At 38.2% G+C, this 20,520-nt stretch overlaps 1 protein-coding gene across 7 annotated transcripts in view; it reads left to right on the top strand.

Annotated features, from left to right (window-relative positions):
• The window catches only part of ZNF407 (zinc finger protein 407), a 333,883-nt gene extending 313,773 nt beyond the window's left edge, over nucleotides 1-20,110 (top strand). For all 7 annotated transcript variants that reach the window (XM_041408071.1, XM_041408067.1, XM_041408066.1 and 4 more), the window contains one exon: nucleotides 17,567-20,110. In XM_041408071.1, the coding sequence (XP_041264005.1) occupies nucleotides 17,567-18,918 (1,352 nt within the window). In that variant the 3' untranslated portion in view covers nucleotides 18,919-20,110. The remainder of the gene's footprint in view (nucleotides 1-17,566) is intronic.
• The last annotated feature ends 410 nt before the right edge of the window (nucleotides 20,111-20,520 follow it).

Genomic DNA, 20,520 nt, shown 5'->3' with positions numbered 1-20,520 from the left:
CTGTCGACTGCTGCAGGCACTTAGTTACTGTGTTCCTTTTCTGCATCAGGGGAGGAGCTGTGAAAATTGTGGTCAAATCCACATACGATATCAAATAAAAGAGGGAAAAACATCTGAAAAGCCAAGAATGTCTTGAAGAGTTATCATGGTGTCATCAACCTGATTTTGGATATAGAGAAGCCATTGTTTCTATGTGAATGCAGACTTAATGTAACTGGTAAAGAAGAAATGTCATCATTTTTCACCTGTCAAGAATGAATTATAAATGATCACCAGTTAATCAGCATTTAAAACATTATTTTAGTTTCAGTGCCAAAATCCAATATCAGAAGAGCTTCATCCCTCATACGCATACACACCAGAATGCACATATCACAATATTAAGTTAACTCAGGTGTAAAGCTTTGTTCTCTAAACAGCTGAAGCTTCATGTCATTGTTTATGTGCACAAAACACAGATATTTCTCCATATGTTGGCACCATATTGGTGTTATCACCATAGCATTCCCTCCTCTTCAAATGATCTTTTGTTATAACATTTGTTTTTGTAAGGCAAATAAAATATAGTAAATGTAAACCATTTTATTTAACCAAATTACTTTGATCGTGGGAAACTGACAATTAGTGTTACAGCTTCTCAGCAGTGAAATCCACACAATAGAGGAGACTGTGATATTCTGTACTGCAGTGCAAGTGGATGTAGTGCATTTATTTTGTGTAGCAAGCTGTGAGAGAGGAGGAGAGAAGTGCAGGAGATGAGCAAAGTCCGTCTTGATAAACTGTTATTCTGTATCTGTACTGTGTTTTGTGCATTGTTTAGTTTTTCTGGCTTTGCTTGTTAATATATTGAGACAGCTCTTCGCAGCAACCTTCACGACTTAGGTCAACACCTAAAGCATATACACGTGGGTATGAGATGATCAGCTAATTAATCAAGGAGTTAGAGACTTACCAAATTACCATTTGTAATTTTGATTTCTAGTAAATACTGATGACAGGTTAGTTTGGTTACCTATAACCACTATCCACTTCAACAGTCTTCTCTTTTGCGCATGAATTGGAGGAGAAGTATTGAAATCATATGCAGTGGTATACCCACAGGACCTGGGTTTATTCTCAAGCCTTGAATGCATCAGCCCTTCCATGAAATAGCTGTGAGTTAGGAGAGCATTCTGGGCATTGTCATGCAAATGAGGCCACCAAACATACCACTTTGCCTCAAAATTGAAGCATTTGCTCTGCAATGACAAGGAGCTTTTAAAACTGGAGCAGGGTTTTCTGAGCTAAGTGGGCAACCCCATCTATCCTCTGAGATCTACTTTCTAAAATAAGTACCTGTACATGAAGTCCTAATTCCACATCTGTGTTCTCAGATTGGCACTTACTACATATCCATACATCTCCGTCACCATTTAGCCAGTCCAGTCTCATTCTGATGCAGATTAAGGTGGTCCTTTATCCTTGAGTATTGTCCTTCTCCCACAATCATACAATAAAAAAAAAAAAAAAAAAACACCAGAAGATGCACATAGTACTGAGAAGCTGAGGTTGATCTGGTATTCAGCAACTCTTAAAGGCAAGGTCTCATGATACATTGCTTCAACCAGTACAGATTTTACTTAATGCTACAGCAGCTTCTCAGCAGCCCTCAAGAATTTAGCCAGGAGGTTATGAGGGAAAAAACAAGTGCTCACCTGCCTCACAGTTCACAGAAAATACCTGTAATCAGAAACTATTTCAGTCTAGTTTTGGGACCAACTTCAGAAATGGTAAGAAAATGTGACATATTGTCATATTATTGTGACATTTGTGACATTGTTTTTTTCTCTCTCTCTCTGTGACAAAATAGGCACATCCCAAATGCTACTTTTGGCTGTGCTTATGTAAAGGGGTGTAGAAAGAGCAACAGAGTTAAACATAGTGACTAAGGATAAGGTAGCTTTTAACCAGCATCCTAATGCCCATTACAAACCAGAATGGATTTCAGAAAACTGGAATTGAATGATAAAGAATGAGCAGAGTCCAGATTTTTATTTTTGTTTTAATCCAAAATTGTATAAATTGTTTTGTGACTCAGTGGGAATTTTGTCCATGCCCTGAATATGGACACAATTTTATTCCTAATCTCTGACCAGTATTGTTCCATGTGCTGCACTATGTTCCATAGACGTGGAAAAGCTATAGGTGCAAATAACGGGTCTGTCATAGTAATGGAAGTACTTGATCTGCTGGCCAAGTCAGGATTCCTAGAAGGTAATGGAGACAGTGGGTACTGCATAGCTGCAGTGCTGGAACAGTCATGCTTCTCAAATCCCTTGTGGCCCAGTGTCAGTGGCATTGTCAGCATGGTGCTGCATGATGTCTCAGCAATGGCTAATGGTTTCTCTACGTGCAGGTTCGGATATCTAATTCAAGGCATTCACATTTGAAAATGTAGATCTTAAGGACTTCACATCTTGTTAGGCCTTTTCAGACATGTATGTCTGTCCTCAGAAACATCCCGCTTTCTTGGGATGGCTGGTTAAAGTTATGGAGAGACTTGCTTTCAAAGTTGAGTTTTCTGGTGTTTGCAGCACATTTAGATGGTACCTCAACTCTAGGAACCAAACTACCCTCAAACCATCCTAACATATAATTCTTTAAATATTTGGGTTCAAATTCTTAATGTTGGTGTGAATGGATTCATAAAAGAAAAAGAAGAAGTGTTGAGAAAAAGCTACTGCAGTTGCCCCTCTTTTTTGTTGTTGTTGTTGTTGTTGTTGTTGTGTGTTAGCTACATTATCTCCCAGCCTCTTTTTGAGCAGTTATTTAAGAAAAACTTGGTATTACATTTCCTTTTATTATGAATGCTATTTATACACAAATTGGAGAAGATCATGATGCAGCAAAGAACTTTTTATACTGCATAGATTGTGCAGCAAAATAGTGCTTTTTCAGCATTACATGCCTCAGTGAGGAATGTTTTGCTGTTTTAAATCTCATCATTATGAGAAGAATTTATTATCTGGATACAGAGATTTTACTGAAAACTATTGAGCTAGGCTGTTGTCATCTAACTGAAAATGAAATCATGTTCATGATAGTTAGAAAAAGGGATTAATGAAAAACCCACATTATACATACTGTTTACATAGAACCTCAGAGATCTTCTTTAGCAGTTAGAACATGGTCACGTTCATTTTTGCTTCCTTGCCATGGGACAATCCCAGAAATTATGGGCAATCCTTTTCCCTTCTGCACTTAAACTCCTTGTGCACAAACATGATGCAAAGTGAAGATGGTTGAGGTTTGATGGAAACGAAGCACATGGTGTGACAGGCCATCTGTGCCAGCTTTATGAAACAGAAGTGCCCGGTATGGTCATCCTTGCCTTTTGTTCCACACGATGCTTCTCAGGCCAAGGGTTTGTGAACGCTGCTGGTAGAGTCCACAAACCTCAATTTATCTGACTGCTTCCTCTCCTGTGCTGTTGGTTCTCAGTTGCACTGCAAGCTTCCCTGCCCCCACAACTCCCTTTACCCAGCCCTTTTCCCTAGATGAATCTGAGGTAGAACCTCCTAGCAATTTTCCAAGGTTTTGGGCTCAAAGACTAAAGTAATTTATTTTTGAATTGCAGATCAAACATAAACTGCAAAGAAGCATTTAATCAGTTAGGAGAAACAAGGGTATGGCTTGTTTAAGTCCCAGAATCCATAAACCTGTAATGATTTTATTATATTGGTGTCAGTTTTCATTATTTTCATAAATGGGTGTTCCCTGCTTAATGCACGATATTTGCATCTGATGAACCAACGAGTTTAAACATGGTTTGTTTTAATGCTTTGTGAATTTGCATCCAAATTCATCAGAAGTAATTCTATTTGAAATCACACAGGGCTAAACACAGTGGTTGTAAATCCATTTGAATTGAGATGCCAGAATCAGCCCATTAATCTACAAATCTGCAATATAATTTTTGTATGGTTGGTGGGCTTCTGGTCTATTTTTTCATGATGAGGCTGAGGGGATACCAAGTGCATGTGTGGGAGGGGAAGTGTTTGAGGAGGTTGTGATAAATTGACCAAGTGGGAGTGCATCTTTGTTATGGAAACCAGCCCATGAAAGGCCAGAGACCATGGTTTGAGCATGTCTGTCGCTGCCACTTGAGGTAGTTGCACGAGGAGAAAGCAAGTCTGTCAAACAAGCAGATTCCCAGGTATTTAGGATGATAGAGATTGGCATCAGCACCTTCCATTCAGTCTTCAGAGTGTCAGAGTTCATCCAGAGCTTGAAGTAGTGCTATAGCCTGCATTTAATATTTTAAGTCCTCTTGCTAAACACTCTGTTACCTTGGATTTTTCTGTGGTCTGTTGTTAAAAAGGGAATGAATAAATGCAGCAAGGGTCACCTCCAACAGAAACAGGCTGGTTTTGGAAGGAGGGGAGGGGGCTGCACTATAGCAAACAGTGCTTCATTTCTTGAACGCTGTAGAAGAAATCTGTGTTTCTTTCAGAGAAAATGGAGAATTAGTTTAATTTCTGTGTTCTTAAATAGACTGAAATGTCTGAAATTAAGATGTTTGTTTAAACTAATAGTTACCAGATTTGAAGATGAATATATCATTTTCTGAGAGTGCAAAAGAATGTCTGTATGAGAGGGATTGCTCTCTAAGGAGAAAGGTTTATCAACAACATTTTCCACACTACACATACCTCTGAAATGTAACAATGAAGTAACTATTTGGAGAAAACTATTTAAAGAAAGTAAATAATACATGTTAAAAATATGAAAATGCTTAGTCATCCATAATATACATTAACTTTTCTAAAGGAATGTATTCATTCATTTATTTAAATAGGTGACAATTCAAAATGGAATTCAGCTGATACATTTGAAAATATTGGTGTAATTATTTTGCTTAGTTACAATCAAGCTGAATTCAGTTTGAGAGGTATGTGTTTGGCTCAGGGCAAAAGTGATATTTAATTAAGTTTGTGTCTGCCTTCCTCTGGGAACTAGCTGTCCTGGTTTGGCCCTTGTGAAGCTGAAATTCAGGAATCTATGTCCCTGTTTTGAATGGCTTGGACTGGAGCTAACAGGGTCCAACTTAGACCCGTGCTTAGCATTAGCTCTGTGCTTAATTCCCAAAAGTCTAACTACAGGCCCCTTCTTCTGCACTTGCAAGAATTGCGATGAGCAGGAAGTCTGCCATCTGACATCTGTGAAATGAGCTGGTAGGCTTGAGTCTTTTTCGTAATGAACCAGTTTCCATCTCATAAAATTCTGTAATTGCAGATGGTATCAGTGGACACGTATGACAATCTCAGCAGAGATTGCAGCCCGGCATTCCTCATTATAGGATACATGGACACTGAACTCCTCTTGTGGGGTTGAGTCATTGACAGGGCATTATCAGGAAAATTGCAGTGATGTGACTAGAGCTTCCCGGTGGGTAAATGGAGTACCTCAACTCTTGGAGTTGACAATAGGCTCTCCTAAGAAATGATAATGCAGTGATTAAGATTTAAAACTGGGTCTCAGCACACCTTGGAATTCTTCTGTGACCCCTGGCAACACACTTCTTGTTGTTTTTCACTTTTCTGCCTGAAAAGTTAGTATAATGCTTTTTCCATTTTTATGGTGTTATTTAGCGATAAATATGTTACCAATTGTGAGCAATTCACGAGATACAGTTTTAGATAGATGCTATTAGATTTTAAGTCTGTTCTGTTCAGTTTGCATTTGCATGTTCTTGTGCGTAGCTCTAGTGGAAAGCAGGCCAATTTTATTTTGCTTCCTAATTCTGTATTGAGGAAATCAGCTTTATGCAAAAATACCTAAAAATCCTTTATAAAATTCACTCTATTGTGAGAGGCCCTAGAAAAAATAACATGTGAAAGAAGAAAAACATTAATTTTGAACTTCTTTTAGCTTGTTTTAGGCATTGGTATAATTTTTGTTCTGTCTGTGCACATTTTCATATGTGCATTTTCTTTTTATAAAGAAAATAATATTCAAATATCTTTAAAGTCTTTTTATTTCAGTAGAAGCACTTGAAAAATGTTTTAAGGGTACTTGGAGCCACAGTGAAAGAAATGGTGGACCTCAGTGGGTTTTGGAGCACTGGAGCATATTCCAAAAGTTATAGCGACTGAATCTGTAATGCCTACCTGTGACTTGCAGCAGCTGCTTCAACCTGTGATGCCATGGGCTGCTCCCAAACTCTGTAATCTGCACAGATTTGAAATAACAAACTGCAACGAGTCCTGGCAATTGGTCTGTTCCATGCCAGAAGTTAGAAAACTCTGAGCTCACTAAACTACAGTAGCTGGAAAAAGAGTAAGAAATATTTTTTTTTAAAAGGGAGCTGAAATAACCTTTTAACAAAAGTGTCAGCAGGAGCCATTAGTTTCTTAGTGGTTTTGAAAATCAGATCTTCCAGATATCTCGCTCCAGGCTTCTGGGGTTGCTTTTTTGTTTGGCGTTTTTGGGTTTTTTTTTTTTTTTTGTTTTTTTTTTTTTTTGGTTTTTTGTTGTTTTTTTTTTCTGGTGGAGATGTTACCTGGTCTCCATTTTGTCAAATATCCCAAGCTTTACTGCTTTCGTAGAAATGATCATGAATTCCTCTGAAATTTTGTCTATTGTAGAAAAAAAATGTGAACTAAGTTCCAGCAAGAGTAAAAGTGCTTGGCTTCATTCGTGCTGTCACTAAGGGTGCTGTACCAGGTCCTAGGGATGATGGCATTCACAGCAGAATGATGGCATTCACTGCAGCATGCACCATGCTACAGACAAGTGAACAATGGTGTTTTCAAACCGCCTGACATCTTTTAGTTAGCATGGTTTTAAGCATTACTTGCCTTTGGTTGGAGACAGACATAGATAATAAATTTTTGAACAAGTGCTTTCAGAATTGAGAACTAAGTAGCATTTTAAAATATTTTAGATAAATGTGCTCATTATTTAATTTTAAAATATTCACTCTTTTCCTAGTCTAAGTTGGATCTCAGGAGGGAAAAAAATTAAAAGAGCTCATGAGATGACCTGACAGAGTGGCAGGGGTTGTTTACTAATCCATATTTGACTAGAATTCGTGCTTCATATCATTGACACTCATTGTAAGTTCTTTGGGTTTTAAGACTTAAGGCACCACAGTCTTGAGTGAACTTTAGTTCAGAATGGAGATATTTACAAAAGTTATCTAAGTAGTTCCCGCAGAACAATGCTTTCACTGAATTGTTCTAGAATAGTATGGATTTGCAATATAAATGATGATGGACTGGGTTAAGTCATACTCTTAACTATCATACAGTCTATTTATTCCATCTGGGAGCTTCATCACCCTGGCATGTAAAAGTGGATGAGGAAGCTGAATTAACTTTCCATTTCTCACCATGTCTAACCATCTTCCTGCAGTATGACATGAACATTCTAGTCTTTCATCAAAATAAGATTATGCTTATCAAATAGGGACAAAAATTTTCCTCCCTCTCGAGCATTTGCAGATTATGTAGCCAGAATATCTGCACTTTCAATATTTCAATATTTCCATTCAAACTTTCAATATTTACATTCAAGTCAAACTTCTAACAGTTCTTGTTTTACTATTCTGAATATTCTTTGGTTAAGATCTCTCTTCTAGAAAGATCAATACATAACTTAGTTGTATCTGTACCAGAACAATGTGCAGCAGATGTGCCTTTGAATGTGCAATTAAAAATTGCTTTGGCCTGTTTTCTTTTCCTGTTTTACATTTCATAAACTCATATGTAATTTGATGAACACTGTCATTCTTTAAATTTCTTCAGCATTACAGTTCTCAAGGGACTTGTCTCTCATTGAATATAATTTTTGCATATTTATTTTTTCCACAAGTGCTAGTATGCAGTAGCACAAGTTTGGTCTTGCATTATTATTTTCTTATTTACTTACGCTACATTCTGGTTTTCTTTGTATTGATGTTCACACTTCCAGTTTGGCATTAGCTCCCTGTGTTATCTAAAAGCTGTTGATTTCTACCTCTAGTTAAGCAACAATTTAGGTAGCCTTGTCAACAGAGCAATTATTTAGCTCTTGAACACACAGCTTTGCAGCCAAGTGCTAGCAACATGGTAAGGAGGTTCTGAGCCCTTTGGGAGAGCTGCAGTTCAACAGTTTACTTTGCATCTCCCATGCAGCCCAGGCACATAGACCATCTTGCAGTACCTGCATCAGCAGTGTTCAGTGACAGCCCAGAAAGTGCCAGCTTTGGTATCTTCTGTCTCGCTTTACCTACGTCCTGCCTTGTGCTTTCTAACACTGGAAGTTGAAGACAGTTCATTTAAGTGCTACTCTATCCATAGTACTGAAAATATATTTCTGTCAGCAGAAGGGTCAATTACAGAATAGTTCTTCCTTTGAAGGTATTTTGGAAACATGTTGCTTCTATCCTTCACCAGAGGTGAATCATGAAAAGAAGACTTTGTCATGAACTTGACCCTTGAAAGTGGTATAAAAGTTACCCATTTCTCCAGCGTCTACATACCCACCTATCTAACCTTCCAGAACCAGCAAGTACCCTTGCTTCATGCTTCCTAAATAATCCCAGCATTACTGCAAGGCCTTTTTCACTCTGAGGTGAAAAATGAGCATGTTTTCTGACACTCATCACTTTGGGCATGGTAAGCCTTGATGTTGTCAAGTGCCTCAGGAGGAGTGAAGGGCAGCAAAGGGGAAGCCCTGTGCATTGAAACTGTCCCACCTATAACCAGCCCTATTCCTTCCTCCTCATATGTTGTCATGTTGCACTGAGACTGACTTTTGGGGTGGGAAATCTGAAGTTTGAGAACTGCCTTCACAATTAATTCACCTTCATCTTAAGCCAGGAACCACTGAGGAGACAGCTGTACTCATGGCTGATCCTGTGTTGTGATTGTACATGTAAGGCTGAAGTGTCTAATCATGTTGGGGTTTTTTCCAAAACACAGCTTGGCGTGACCTACAGCTTTCAGACTAAATTATTGTAGTGCTTCTTTCGAGCTGTAGGTCTGTTGTGAAAATACATAAACATTATTTGCCACTGGCATTACACTTGATGTTGTAAAAGCAAAGAAACAGATCTTTCTCCACTGAAAACCTGTAAAGTGAAAACTATAAAACCCTCTTCCCTTTTATTCTGGAACTGGTTGTAATGCTCTGTTCCTTACACTCTGCCAGACTCTGCAGCTTAACTAAATGCGTGTCACTCCTCCAGTTTTCTTTCCTGTATTCCCAAGCAGGTGAGAGACTAAAAGTAAAATATCAACTGTATGTCAGTGCCTAGATAAAAAGCTGCAAAATTAAGTTATGAAGCTTGCCCTTTTTAGCAAAATCTCATATTGGGCCAGTATAGTTTCTTCCTCGTGACAGTTTATTGCTTGTGTTCGTACAAATCAGGGATCATTCCAGTATGCTTTTGATGAAGTCCACAAAAGAGAGCACGCTCATCTCCTCCAATGTTTTGGACATTGAAAACAGTATTTTTTTCCAAGTAAGATAATGCATTAATTGCTTCACTTAGTAGATGAGCATTAGCTTTTGATGTAAGCCATCCCTTGGACTCCTGACACTTTGCATGCTGGGCAGTCTTGTCCTTGAAGTTACTGTAGTGCACAATGATCAGAACTTACTGCTGATGTTTTGTTAGCATTTACCAGCAGTGTCTTGGCAGAGGGTGACCTCCACTACTGTCTCTAAACATTTTCAATTTACAGACTCAAGAATTTTTGCTGCCTTTGCCTCTCATTCTTTTGAGGAGGTCAGCCCTTTATGAATTTGCCACAAGAAAGAAGTTCAGAATACTCTATATACTTAAACAGCTTAATAGGAATATAGCCACAATGAACACACGACATACAATTCATTTTAATATTTATAGAAGAAATTCATGTTGTTTTAAGTGTACACAAGCAGCTGCTGTCATTTGGCTATGAGCAGATGTTAGACCTCCGAAAGCTTCACTGATAATTAAAATACTAACAGTTAGTGTTTTACCCCAGCTGCAGGTTCTGTTTACTGTAAATTTGATTTTAATGGTGCCTCTGTGCAGTTATTGAATAGAGGTTTGTTTTCTACTATACATGCAAAAGTGTCTACAATGAAGACAAATGGTTATTTCTCATAATTTACTCTGGAAAGATATGAATATAGCTGTAACATAGTTGAATTTATAAATGAAATACAGATATGACTATCACATTTGAAATGGTAGTTTCTGCTGTCTTAACTAACAAAAAGGACTAGGGAAACTTACTATCTGTAGTTATTCCCAAGCATTCCTCCTAAAAACTGCTGTGCTTTTTATATGGGTTGAGATGTGCCCTCAAGCAAAGAACAGGTGCTTCTTTTTACTGGAAAGGGTGCATAAATCAGAATAGATAAACACAGAGAATCACGATACTCATAGTTGATAGGTATGCCGAAAAATATAATTTCTGCTTGATCATTTAATAGCATGATGTTTTATTTTGGGTATCCCTTCCAAGTGTCTGTTCTCTTTTTTTTCATATATGTACATCAAACATTAGGGAAGGCCAGCCATTCTCAGAATTGTTAATCCCAAGGGCCTGATTATGCAAACACAATGCATAATGCAAGCAACCATGTTTAGTCCCTTTGAGACTATTGAGGCTAACTATGGCAGTAAGCACTACTCTTGATAAATAAATGTTTATAAAACCAGGATCTGAATGTATATATTCTTGAAAAACAAAAACTTCTGCTGAGATAACAATGACAAAAAGGTTTTTTCCTTTTTTTGACAAAACCATTAGTGTCTGGCATTAGACCTATTTCAGAAATCCAGATCATTTTCCCTATGAGCAGAGCTTCAGGGTTTTTTTCCCTGATTCTTCTCACATTAGTGTATTATTTTTCATATTATATTGTATGTTCTATCTGCCTAAAACACAGAAATCTCTGGTTTGACCAAGCGCAACCAGAACCCCTTGAAATTTGGATTCTGATTTAGAAGCACTAAAAATGCAGTCTCCATTTGCACTGCAGGGGATAAAACAGAAAGAAAGCATACGAGCATCATCAATGTCAGTTGTTCCCAAACTGAGGGCCAGAGTAGTCTTTGAAGCTGGACTGCCAAGAAATGTCCAGACTGGCTATCCTCATCTCAAGCTGCTAAATTGCACTGGAAGACATAGCTGAAATACTCCAGATGCATTCCTGCTGCTGCTTGCCCGTGTAGGTAATTGCTGCATATGCCAAGGAGAGGTTTTTGCTCACACATCAGAGCTGAGAAAGGCAGCCTGCATGGTGGCAAGCAGGTAAAGAGAAAAGTGGTTTGCAAGTAAACCAGTTACTCTGCAGGTTCACACACACACATGTTTGCCACGATCAGTGGAAGCAAGCAGGTAAAGAGAAAAGTGGTTTGCAAGTAAACCAGTTACTCTGCAGGTTCACACTGTATATGTTTGCCACGATCAGTGGAAATTTTGGTATGTATATTTTTTATTTGCATTCTGTCTGTAACACTGGGCTCTATAGTGTTCATTTTTGACCTTGAGTGCAGGAAAAGAGAAACTGAATTGTTTTCTAGAGAAGGCCTTTTCCCAAAGGTTAATTAGACACTGAAGTGAAACTAAACCAAACCAAACAAACTGCCTAAACACTCTAACTGAACAGCTTGGCTATTTAATTTGGTGGTTGTCTTTTTCTTTTGTGTCTTTTTGTGGCTGTTGACATAGTTCTGTAAGATGTGGAAGGTAAAAATAGCAAGCAGGAAATTTCAGTCTGTTTTTCAAAAGAAAAAATATTACAAGAGTACTTTCTTTCACATTTTTAGAAAGCTAAAGGACATCTGCTGCTTTTTAAGATACCTGAAATGTTAAAACTTCATCCTTTATTCAAGCACTTCTTAGAAGACCTTGAAGTTTCCAAACATGATTGAGTGGTTAAGGACAAAACTAGAAGCTAGGGCTGTTTTGAGTTTCAGCATTGAAACATGACATTACTGGATTTTTAAGTATAAAATAAACTATGAACATTATTTGGGATTTTTTGTTGGGGTTTTTTTCAGTAAGGGTATATTGAAAGGGGGAAAAAATGAAGCCTTGTTGTATTGGTTTCTCTTGAGATTTATGTAATTTGTGTCAATGGTGGAATTTTTTTATGTCTCTTAGGGAGATGGTAAAGTCCCCTATAGGTATACTTATTTGTATTGCTTTACAAATATTTGCTGCCTTTGTGGACATAATAGTCGTAACTGGGCCATTTTGGGTTGCTGATTTATTTCACTTCTCAGTTTGACCCATCATATTTTCTTTCCTTCAGCAGTAGACATGAATGAGCCTTCACAACCTCTTATTTACTAGCTTAACTAGCTGGTTTAAAAAATGCTGACCCATACACCGCTTGCACATAAAAGTTTGCAAGTGATAAAGAACAATTTTTACTATGGTCAAGGAACAGAGATCTGAAAAATGCAACTTATTATTATGGCCTCTGAAAATCAGAGAAATCCCAAATTATGCCACAGTTCTTAGACCATACTTAATTAATTGAAGTAGAGGTATTTACAAAAATAATTGAAAGAAAACAGAGCAGAAACTTGTAACTTTATCAAGGCATAAGTTATATTACTTTATGAATTGGATAAGTGTACTTACTGTACCATTCAAAATATTGTATTGCTGCCATGTAGACAATAACTTTGAAAATAAGAAAATCAGTAGTTTCTTCAAGTGACGTTAGACATAAGGCAATTTTTAAAAATCTTTTAAATTCCTTACAGATTGCATTTAATTGAAGGAAAAGATGTTTCTTTGCATTCACATTATTTAATATTCGTTGCTTTTTGGCAGATACAAAATGTTTGTTTGTGTCAATAAATAATATACCTAATGACCAAAGTATGAAAAATTAAGTGTTGCTGAATAGGGGACTATAAATCAGGCCTCCTAGAACTTTTACAGAAATGGAAAAATAGCTGTTTTAAGCTAGCTGTGTAAATGCAGATCATTTCCGTCGTCATAATAGATTATTTCATTTATGACTTACTGCTTTGTCCTAAAGGTGCTCCTTGTGAAGGATGTCCTCAGCCCAGCCTCACCACACACAGCCGCTTGCTGCAAGTTTTGGGGAAGGATTAGAATTCTAAAGAGGCTGCTGGCTGAGACCAAGGTGGTGCTTTACATATAATATTAGCCCAGACTTTCCTCACGCGTTACGCGTCTCTTTCTGAGACAAGTCTCCTTAATGCCATCTTTATCTGCTACACGATGCATGAAATCTACTTTCTGTTTTAGAACTGCAGCTGACCCCCGACCCCTCGAGTGGCGCCACAATGTGACCTTTCTATTGTCATCAGCTTTCATTCTCCTGAAAATTCTATGAATTTTTATTACAAGTTTTTTTAAACCAAGCTGAGGCTTCAACAAATTACTTGACACAGATGAGATGAAGTTGTTGAAGTAGTGTTAGATAAGTTTTACAGCCAGCATGTGTGCTGCTGAACAGTACAAAGCCAGTGTCCTACAATGTCATACACCAGTAACTGCTGAGCCTACTATTGGATAAATACATCATTTTATGGAACATTGATTGTTCTATAAACCCAATGGAGTATTATGCTCTATGATCAAACCATTTAGATTGTGTGTAGAGCACAGAAAATGCCATATTCAGGATGGTACTAAAAGTGCCATTTGTGTATTTTATGGATGTCATTACGGGGGAAACTTCTCTCTGTAGGCCCTGTTTACTGCAAAATTTTTTAGTCTGTAATGACATTTTTCATTCACAACGTATGCCTTCAAGAGAGGGGGCCCTTGTTTTATTTGTTTCATTCGAGTTTACTGCACAAATCCTGTACATTTTAATTAAATGTAAGCTTAACAAAAGAATAAGGTATTTATTCTGCAGGGAACAAATGATGACAGTAACAAAAGAATAAAACAGACACACAAAAGGAAGTCAGGTATTGAGTAAGAGAGAGGGGAAAAGGTACTAAGCCCTATTTCTAGTTTCCCAGACACACATTAAACATCAAAGCATTTCTTTTAGCCCTATTTCAGGAGTTTGTGGTCTCAGAGAATTAAAATAACCTGTGAATATGGATTTAATGTCTAGAATATCCTGACATTTTCAAATAAAAAACTAACAGTCGCTCAGGACTCCAACTGATAAATAATGGCTCTGCTGAAATGACAGACTTCTTGGAAAGAAACCAATGCTCTGATCATTGCACCCCTAGATATGAAACACCTCCTTACAAATTGTCTGAATATGAGCTCTTGTATCATTATATTTTGTCATTTTAATGCCTATTTGTGTATCTTTTTAATTTGCAATGACATGCAATCAGCAACAAGTCCACTTTTCCCAATATTAATGTGGGCTTGTATTGCAGCTTATGTTTGCCGTGTCAGCCAACACTTACCCCTTCTTTTTAACTGTTAAGAGGGGGCGAGAGGCAGGCTGGGTTTACTGGGACAACATGGTTTGTTGCTACATACAGTCCAATAATGTGACATGTTCCTTAAATGCATAAAAATTCCTACTAATGTTGTGTTGGATTCCAGTGCTTCATTATAAGAATAGCAGCTAAGCCTCAAAATCTGTTGTTTTCTAAATACCTTCCCTACTTGGCTTTTCACTGTTGAAACAAAAGAAAACCAGTAAAATCTGCAATTCATATTTACCATGAAAAATCACTAAAATTGAAGTTGATGTTCCCAGTAAATTCTTGGTCATAGTCCAGTTAAAATTTAAAGTTACAGTAGATTCACATTAGTTTAAATGACACTTGAACTTCTACACAGCTCAACATTAATTCATTATAGTTGAAATGGAAGAATCTTCAGTGGGTGAATCTTTTACAATCTGATTGAGGCTGTTACATTTTATAGGAGCCATTTTTCAAAGCAGTACTGACAGCACTCGAAGTTATTAAATTGCTGAATCAAAAGATGGACCTGCAATCGCATTTATGAACTGTGATGGAATAGCTGGGGTTGCGCTGAGCTGAGGTTAAGATGTTGGTGTAGTTAAGCTTCATCACACCCCTTAGTGACAGCAGTATTTACCCATGTAGTTTACTTTAATGGTCAGGAAGTGGCTTAACTCACCTCTGGATTCAAATAGATTAAGTAAGCAGTCAGAATGGCATAATTATCAGTGCTGCGAGGGATTCACCGGATAGCTCTTCACCCAGGAGACTTCCCATTCAATTGCACAGTAAAGACTGGAGTTGCATAGATTCACAGGCATGGCATTTATTTGAGGAGATGAAAACAGGGTGAATTTCCTTTTTCTTTCCCTTCCCCAGATCAGAGCTTCTCCCCAATACACAGATTCTGTGTCCTTATTAAATTATTATGATCTTTAGAGAAAGATATCATGATTTTAGTGTATGTGCATGTGAAAATTATCATTGTAGAGTTATTTTGATTTCGAAATCCAGTAGAAAATGCATGATTTGTGGAGTTATTTTGATTTTGTGCCACATCATTGGCAGGCTCCTCTTTTATCTTGTCAACAAAGCAAGATTCCTGAGAGAATTAATTACTTATACTCTATTACAAAATGTGGAGGATAATTGTCATTTTATGTTGATTTCCCCTTCCTACTTTTCTGCTCTTTTGGGGGTCATGTGAATGTCAGTGCCTACAGAGAGCACGGAAAAAATTGGGAATAAGAACAAGCTGTATACCACAATAAGCTTACTTCTTGCTTAATACCTGACAAAATGTACTTCAATTGCATGGGCCAGATTTTTATGCAGCATCATCTGCAAACACTCTAATGGTTTAAATTGTTAATTTTCTATTCCAAAGAAAAGAAAAAAAACTGTCTTGCAAACTAGGAAGAAGAAAGTTGTATGGCATCAGTATAGATTTGTGAAGGTGATTTGTAGCCTTTCAGCTTGACAAAATTACTTCTTTGTGCTTCACAGTGCAGTTCTCCACCAGAAGCTCTGTAATTGAAAAAAGAATGGATGGATGGATGGGGAGATAGATAGATAGATAGATAGATAGATAGATAGATAGATAGCAGTATAAGACCTCGGTATTTTAATTATTGATGTTATTTTGGAATTTTAGCTTGATATGTGTCTTAACATAGCAAGTTGCTAGAGTCTGCAAGGCGCCAAGTATTCAGTCTTGGAGTAAATCAGCTTCTAAGTGTGAACTTTACCTTTAAGCAAATGAGTCTGTTTTTTAGAGCCCATTTTAATTCTCTGTGGGATCAGGGTCTGACAGCTCTATGCTTTGAAATGAAAGAGCCCCCTTAGACCAGCTTTAGTATAATTTTCTTGGTCTCTTGAGTTCAATGAAGCACATTGTTCACTAGAACTGGCTTGGAAAGTACAGTGCGAGCCTGAAATTTCACTTTAAGTGTTGCTTTCTTTTCTTGCCTGTTTTTATCCCAAGCAAGCCATGGCATATCTATTTGCATTAGTGGTAAGAAGCTACACCTGTTATTCCAGAGATGTGATTTCAGTTTGTGTAGGTGAATTTAAACTGGACTGTGGATATGGGCAGTTTCAGCAGCATGGACTTAATCAGCCTTCCCAAGGCCCATCTGTCATTAGACCCCCACCTTGTTTGTAATGTCCAGCACCCACTCTTCTCTCTGTGTGCACAGGTTGTATCCTACAGCTTGCCCCCAGCACATGGAGGAGCTTCCTGGGTGCTTCTGGAGGGCACTGCCATGGGGAGACAGAGAGGGATAGAGATGTCCTTCTATGGACATCCACAAAGCTGGCCACAGGGTCCTCTCCTTTATATCTTCCCAAAAACATGTAGGCCATGCTTGGAGGGTGATGGCCTTGAGTTTGTACAGCCTTGGGCACCATTTGCCTTGCTAAAGCTTTATTGCTAGTGGTGAGAATTGAGAAGGAAACCTTCAATGACACAAAACCAAACTGGGTGGCACAGCAAGCAGCTGGAATATGGAGGTTACAGGCATTATAGTTTGTTAATTGATTTCATGCAGAAATAATTAAGATATGTAATTGGGGGTTCTCTGGGTTAGATTTTGTAGAATATCCTACTTAGGGTAAGAAAACTACCGAGTGTTTTCACTACCAGGTGAGTGACTGAGTCAGTCACACGAGCTGGAGAAGATGCTGGATGGAAAAGGAAGTGGAAGACAATGGCATCAAAATGACAGCATGCCAATGACCTCACTAACAAAAGCAGGGTATTAAGAAGATCAGTCACAGTTTCTCACACCAAGATATGTTTAATGTAACATACAATCCTAAAATTTATTACTGAATTGCTGAAATATCACCAATAGGATCTTCTACAAAAGATACAGCTTTTAACTGTATACTGTATTTATCTGGGCTTTTTTTTTACAGAATATTTTTGAAAACACATTTAAATTGTTAATAAGCTGCAGCATTGTTACACTCAGCAATTATTTCAACCTGTAAATATGTTATTTGGAAAACATGCAAATTGGTTTTGTTCATTTGCTCATTTTATCTATGTTTTCTGTCAATGAAATCTAAAAATTGTCAGGGAATTTTTTTCCATTTAGCTACAGTTTGTTAAAGTAATGAACTGATACTTGCCATGAGACCATGTTAACAGCATATTTTGTCTTGTAGGCATTGTGTCCAAGTCCTATGAGTGCCGACTGAAGGGGCAAGGAGCAACCTTTGTGGAAACCACGAGCCCTTTTACCGCGGCAGCACTGGGGGAGGTTTCTCCAGTGAAGGAGAAGGCCTTTCAGGGCAGCAGAAGACAGCCGCAGTCCCCTGAGGAAGTCCAGCAGTTCATTATCATTCAAGGATACGATGGTGACTTCGCCATCGACGCTTCCGTGGAAGAGACAGCAGCGGCCACCCTGCAGACGCTGGCGATGGCGGGGCAGATGGCCAGGGTGGTCCACATTACGGAGGACGGGCAAGTCATAGCCACAAACCAAAACGGCTCCCACATGAGTAGTGTGGTTCCTGAGCAGATCCTTACAGAGCAGTTAGCAGATGGTGCCACACAGGTGGTGGTGGTTGAAGGAGGGGGAGCTGACATGGAGGAGGCCGTTCAAATAGACACGGTGCCTGAGTCCAGCAGCACGGTACTGCAGCAGATAATGCGACAAGAAGTTTTAGATGCTTCTGAGGCTACAGTCCATCCTCCGGAGTCCTCCTCAGCATTAGATGCCCTGCTTTGTGCTGTGACAGAGCTGGGTGAAGCGGAAAACAAATCCGAACTCCTTGACAGATGCAGGTCTGGTCACAAAGACTTCTTGCAAATGCCGAACCCAGAGATGCCCAGCATTCCCAGTGATGCAGAAGGACAAGAAATACAAATGTTCCATGAAGTTCAGGAGACTCAGGAAGATACCAAGCCTATGGAAGTGGTGACACGGGTCATGCACCCATCGGCTATAATTGCATCTCAGGAGAGAGCTCAGGCTGCCTTCAAGAACATGGTGCAAGGAGTGTTGCAGTTTGCTGTGTGTGACACAGCTGCGGCCAACCAGCTCATGAAAGAAGGTGTCACCCAGGTCATTGTAAATGAGGAGGGGACTGTGCATATGGTAGCTGGAGAAGGTTCTCAGATAATTATGCAGGAAGCTGGTAGCCACACGCTCAGCGTGCAGAGCGAACACATGGATTTAGTGGAGTCGGATGGGCAAATATCACAGATCATTGTCAGCGAAGAATTAGCTCAAGCCATGGCTCAGGGTTCTGATGGTGACTTCTCTGAAGGTGCAACACACTACATCGTCACAGAATTGCCACCAGACATGCAGGATGAGCCTGGTGTGTACTCACACACTGTGATAGAGACAGCTGGGTCCCAAGACATTCTGCAGGCTGGTACTGCTATAAAAGCAGAAGCTGTAGCCCCTGATAGAGCGAGAGAACAGTTAACAAGCATGGTCATTTATACAGAGGGTGGCTCACAGGTAATTGAGGGCCAGAGAGATTATAACAAAGTACAAGAAGCATGAAGAGCCTCACTTGTAGGCTGGGTGCAGAGCAGAGCTGGATATTATGGAGAATCATGGAGGCAACTGTATTCCTGGAACGCTTTCTGTAAAGCCTTCTCAGTAGAACCTCCTCCAAACCAGGTAACAAATACACGTCCTGCTAATAGGAGGAGTTCACTGAAGAGGATAATACAATTTTGTTACAATAGCTCTAAGAACTATTATATGTGATTATTAAGTATACTAGGGTACAAAACAGGATAAAAAGCCTCCTGCCCAAAGTAGAAATTGTTCTGTTCAGTGCTTTCTTTGTTGATGTTTTTGTCTTAATGTTGTTTTATCTCAGGGTAATTCCCTGCCTTCTGTCATTTTTGTATAACATAATCACAGGAGTAAAATAATTGCACTTACATGTACATTTTGTGAACAGATGAATATGCAAAAAAATATAAACCCCACAATAACAAGGTGAACAGGTAAGCATACATACGATATGGGGTGCCCTTCTTCATTTTAAAGTAGAACAGGTGACATTTTGCTTTCTAAAATCTTACTTTAAAACATGCTCGGCTAAAACTATGTCATCAAAATACGTGGGTTTTTTTTTTGCATCTAAAATGAAAGTTTTCATAGTACTTTGCTCTTTCATGAGCACATTAACTTTCCCTGAAGAAGAGCTCAAAAAAGCTACACTTCAGAAAATCCTTGATTATACATATTTGGGAAGAAGAACTTGATGCCTGTAACTTCCACTTAATTTTAGATGAGAGTCCTACATAAGAAATGTGCATTTTTTTGAAAAAAATATTGTCACTGTCAGTGTTTTGCTTTTCTTATAACTAGTGCTTCATATAAATACCATTTTGCAGTTCATTTTGTGAGCTACTTCTCAAATGTTAGGAGGATTTTTAAAGAAAATTCTGACATTGACATTAACAAGTAGGGGGAAAAAAAGGTGACCTTGTATTTCTTGCTTAGTCCAGAATGTCAGTTATTTACTTGTGGATATACTGCAATTGTTCAATGCAAGTTCATGTTGAAAAAATTTGTTTCATGATAAAACTGCTTCTGTTTCTTTAGAAAAAAATGTAAAATATAAACTGGCAAGGTTTGGGGATTTTTTTTTGTCTTTCAAATAAAATGTTAGCATTAAAATGAAGCATCATGATTTTTAATATTAAACAATAAACAGAACTGGCATTCAGCAGGAGCAAACGAATGCTATCTGTTATGTCTGTGCATTTTCTCTTTTCTCTTTTCCTTTCTCTAGCTTGCTAGATAGATAAAGATAAAAGAATCTAATTTCTAAAGAGTGCCTCATGCATGCTTAATATAATTGTGTAAGTGTTTAGGGTATAAGCCATGCTGACTCTAGAGATAACTGGGTTTTCTATCATGTTTAATATCTTAAAATTATCAACTGTAAGAAAGTTGGGGTGGGGTAAAACAATAGTTCCTTCCTGAAGCAACTGCTTAAAAATGTATTTTCTAATAGAGCTGCTGAGAAAAGGTGCTTCATTCTGGGGCTATAAGATCCTGCTGCCTCTTCATCTCTTATTATTATTATTTTTCAAATTTTGTTATTTTCCAAGAGTTGAGGTTGTGTCTTTGTCAAAGCCCCAA

Source organism: Onychostruthus taczanowskii, unplaced genomic scaffold (assembly GCF_017590055.1).
Source record: "Onychostruthus taczanowskii isolate IOZ18803 unplaced genomic scaffold, ASM1759005v1 scaffold29, whole genome shotgun sequence".
Taxonomy (NCBI): Eukaryota; Metazoa; Chordata; class Aves; order Passeriformes; family Passeridae; genus Onychostruthus; species Onychostruthus taczanowskii.
This window is presented reverse-complemented; position numbering and strand designations above follow the sequence as displayed.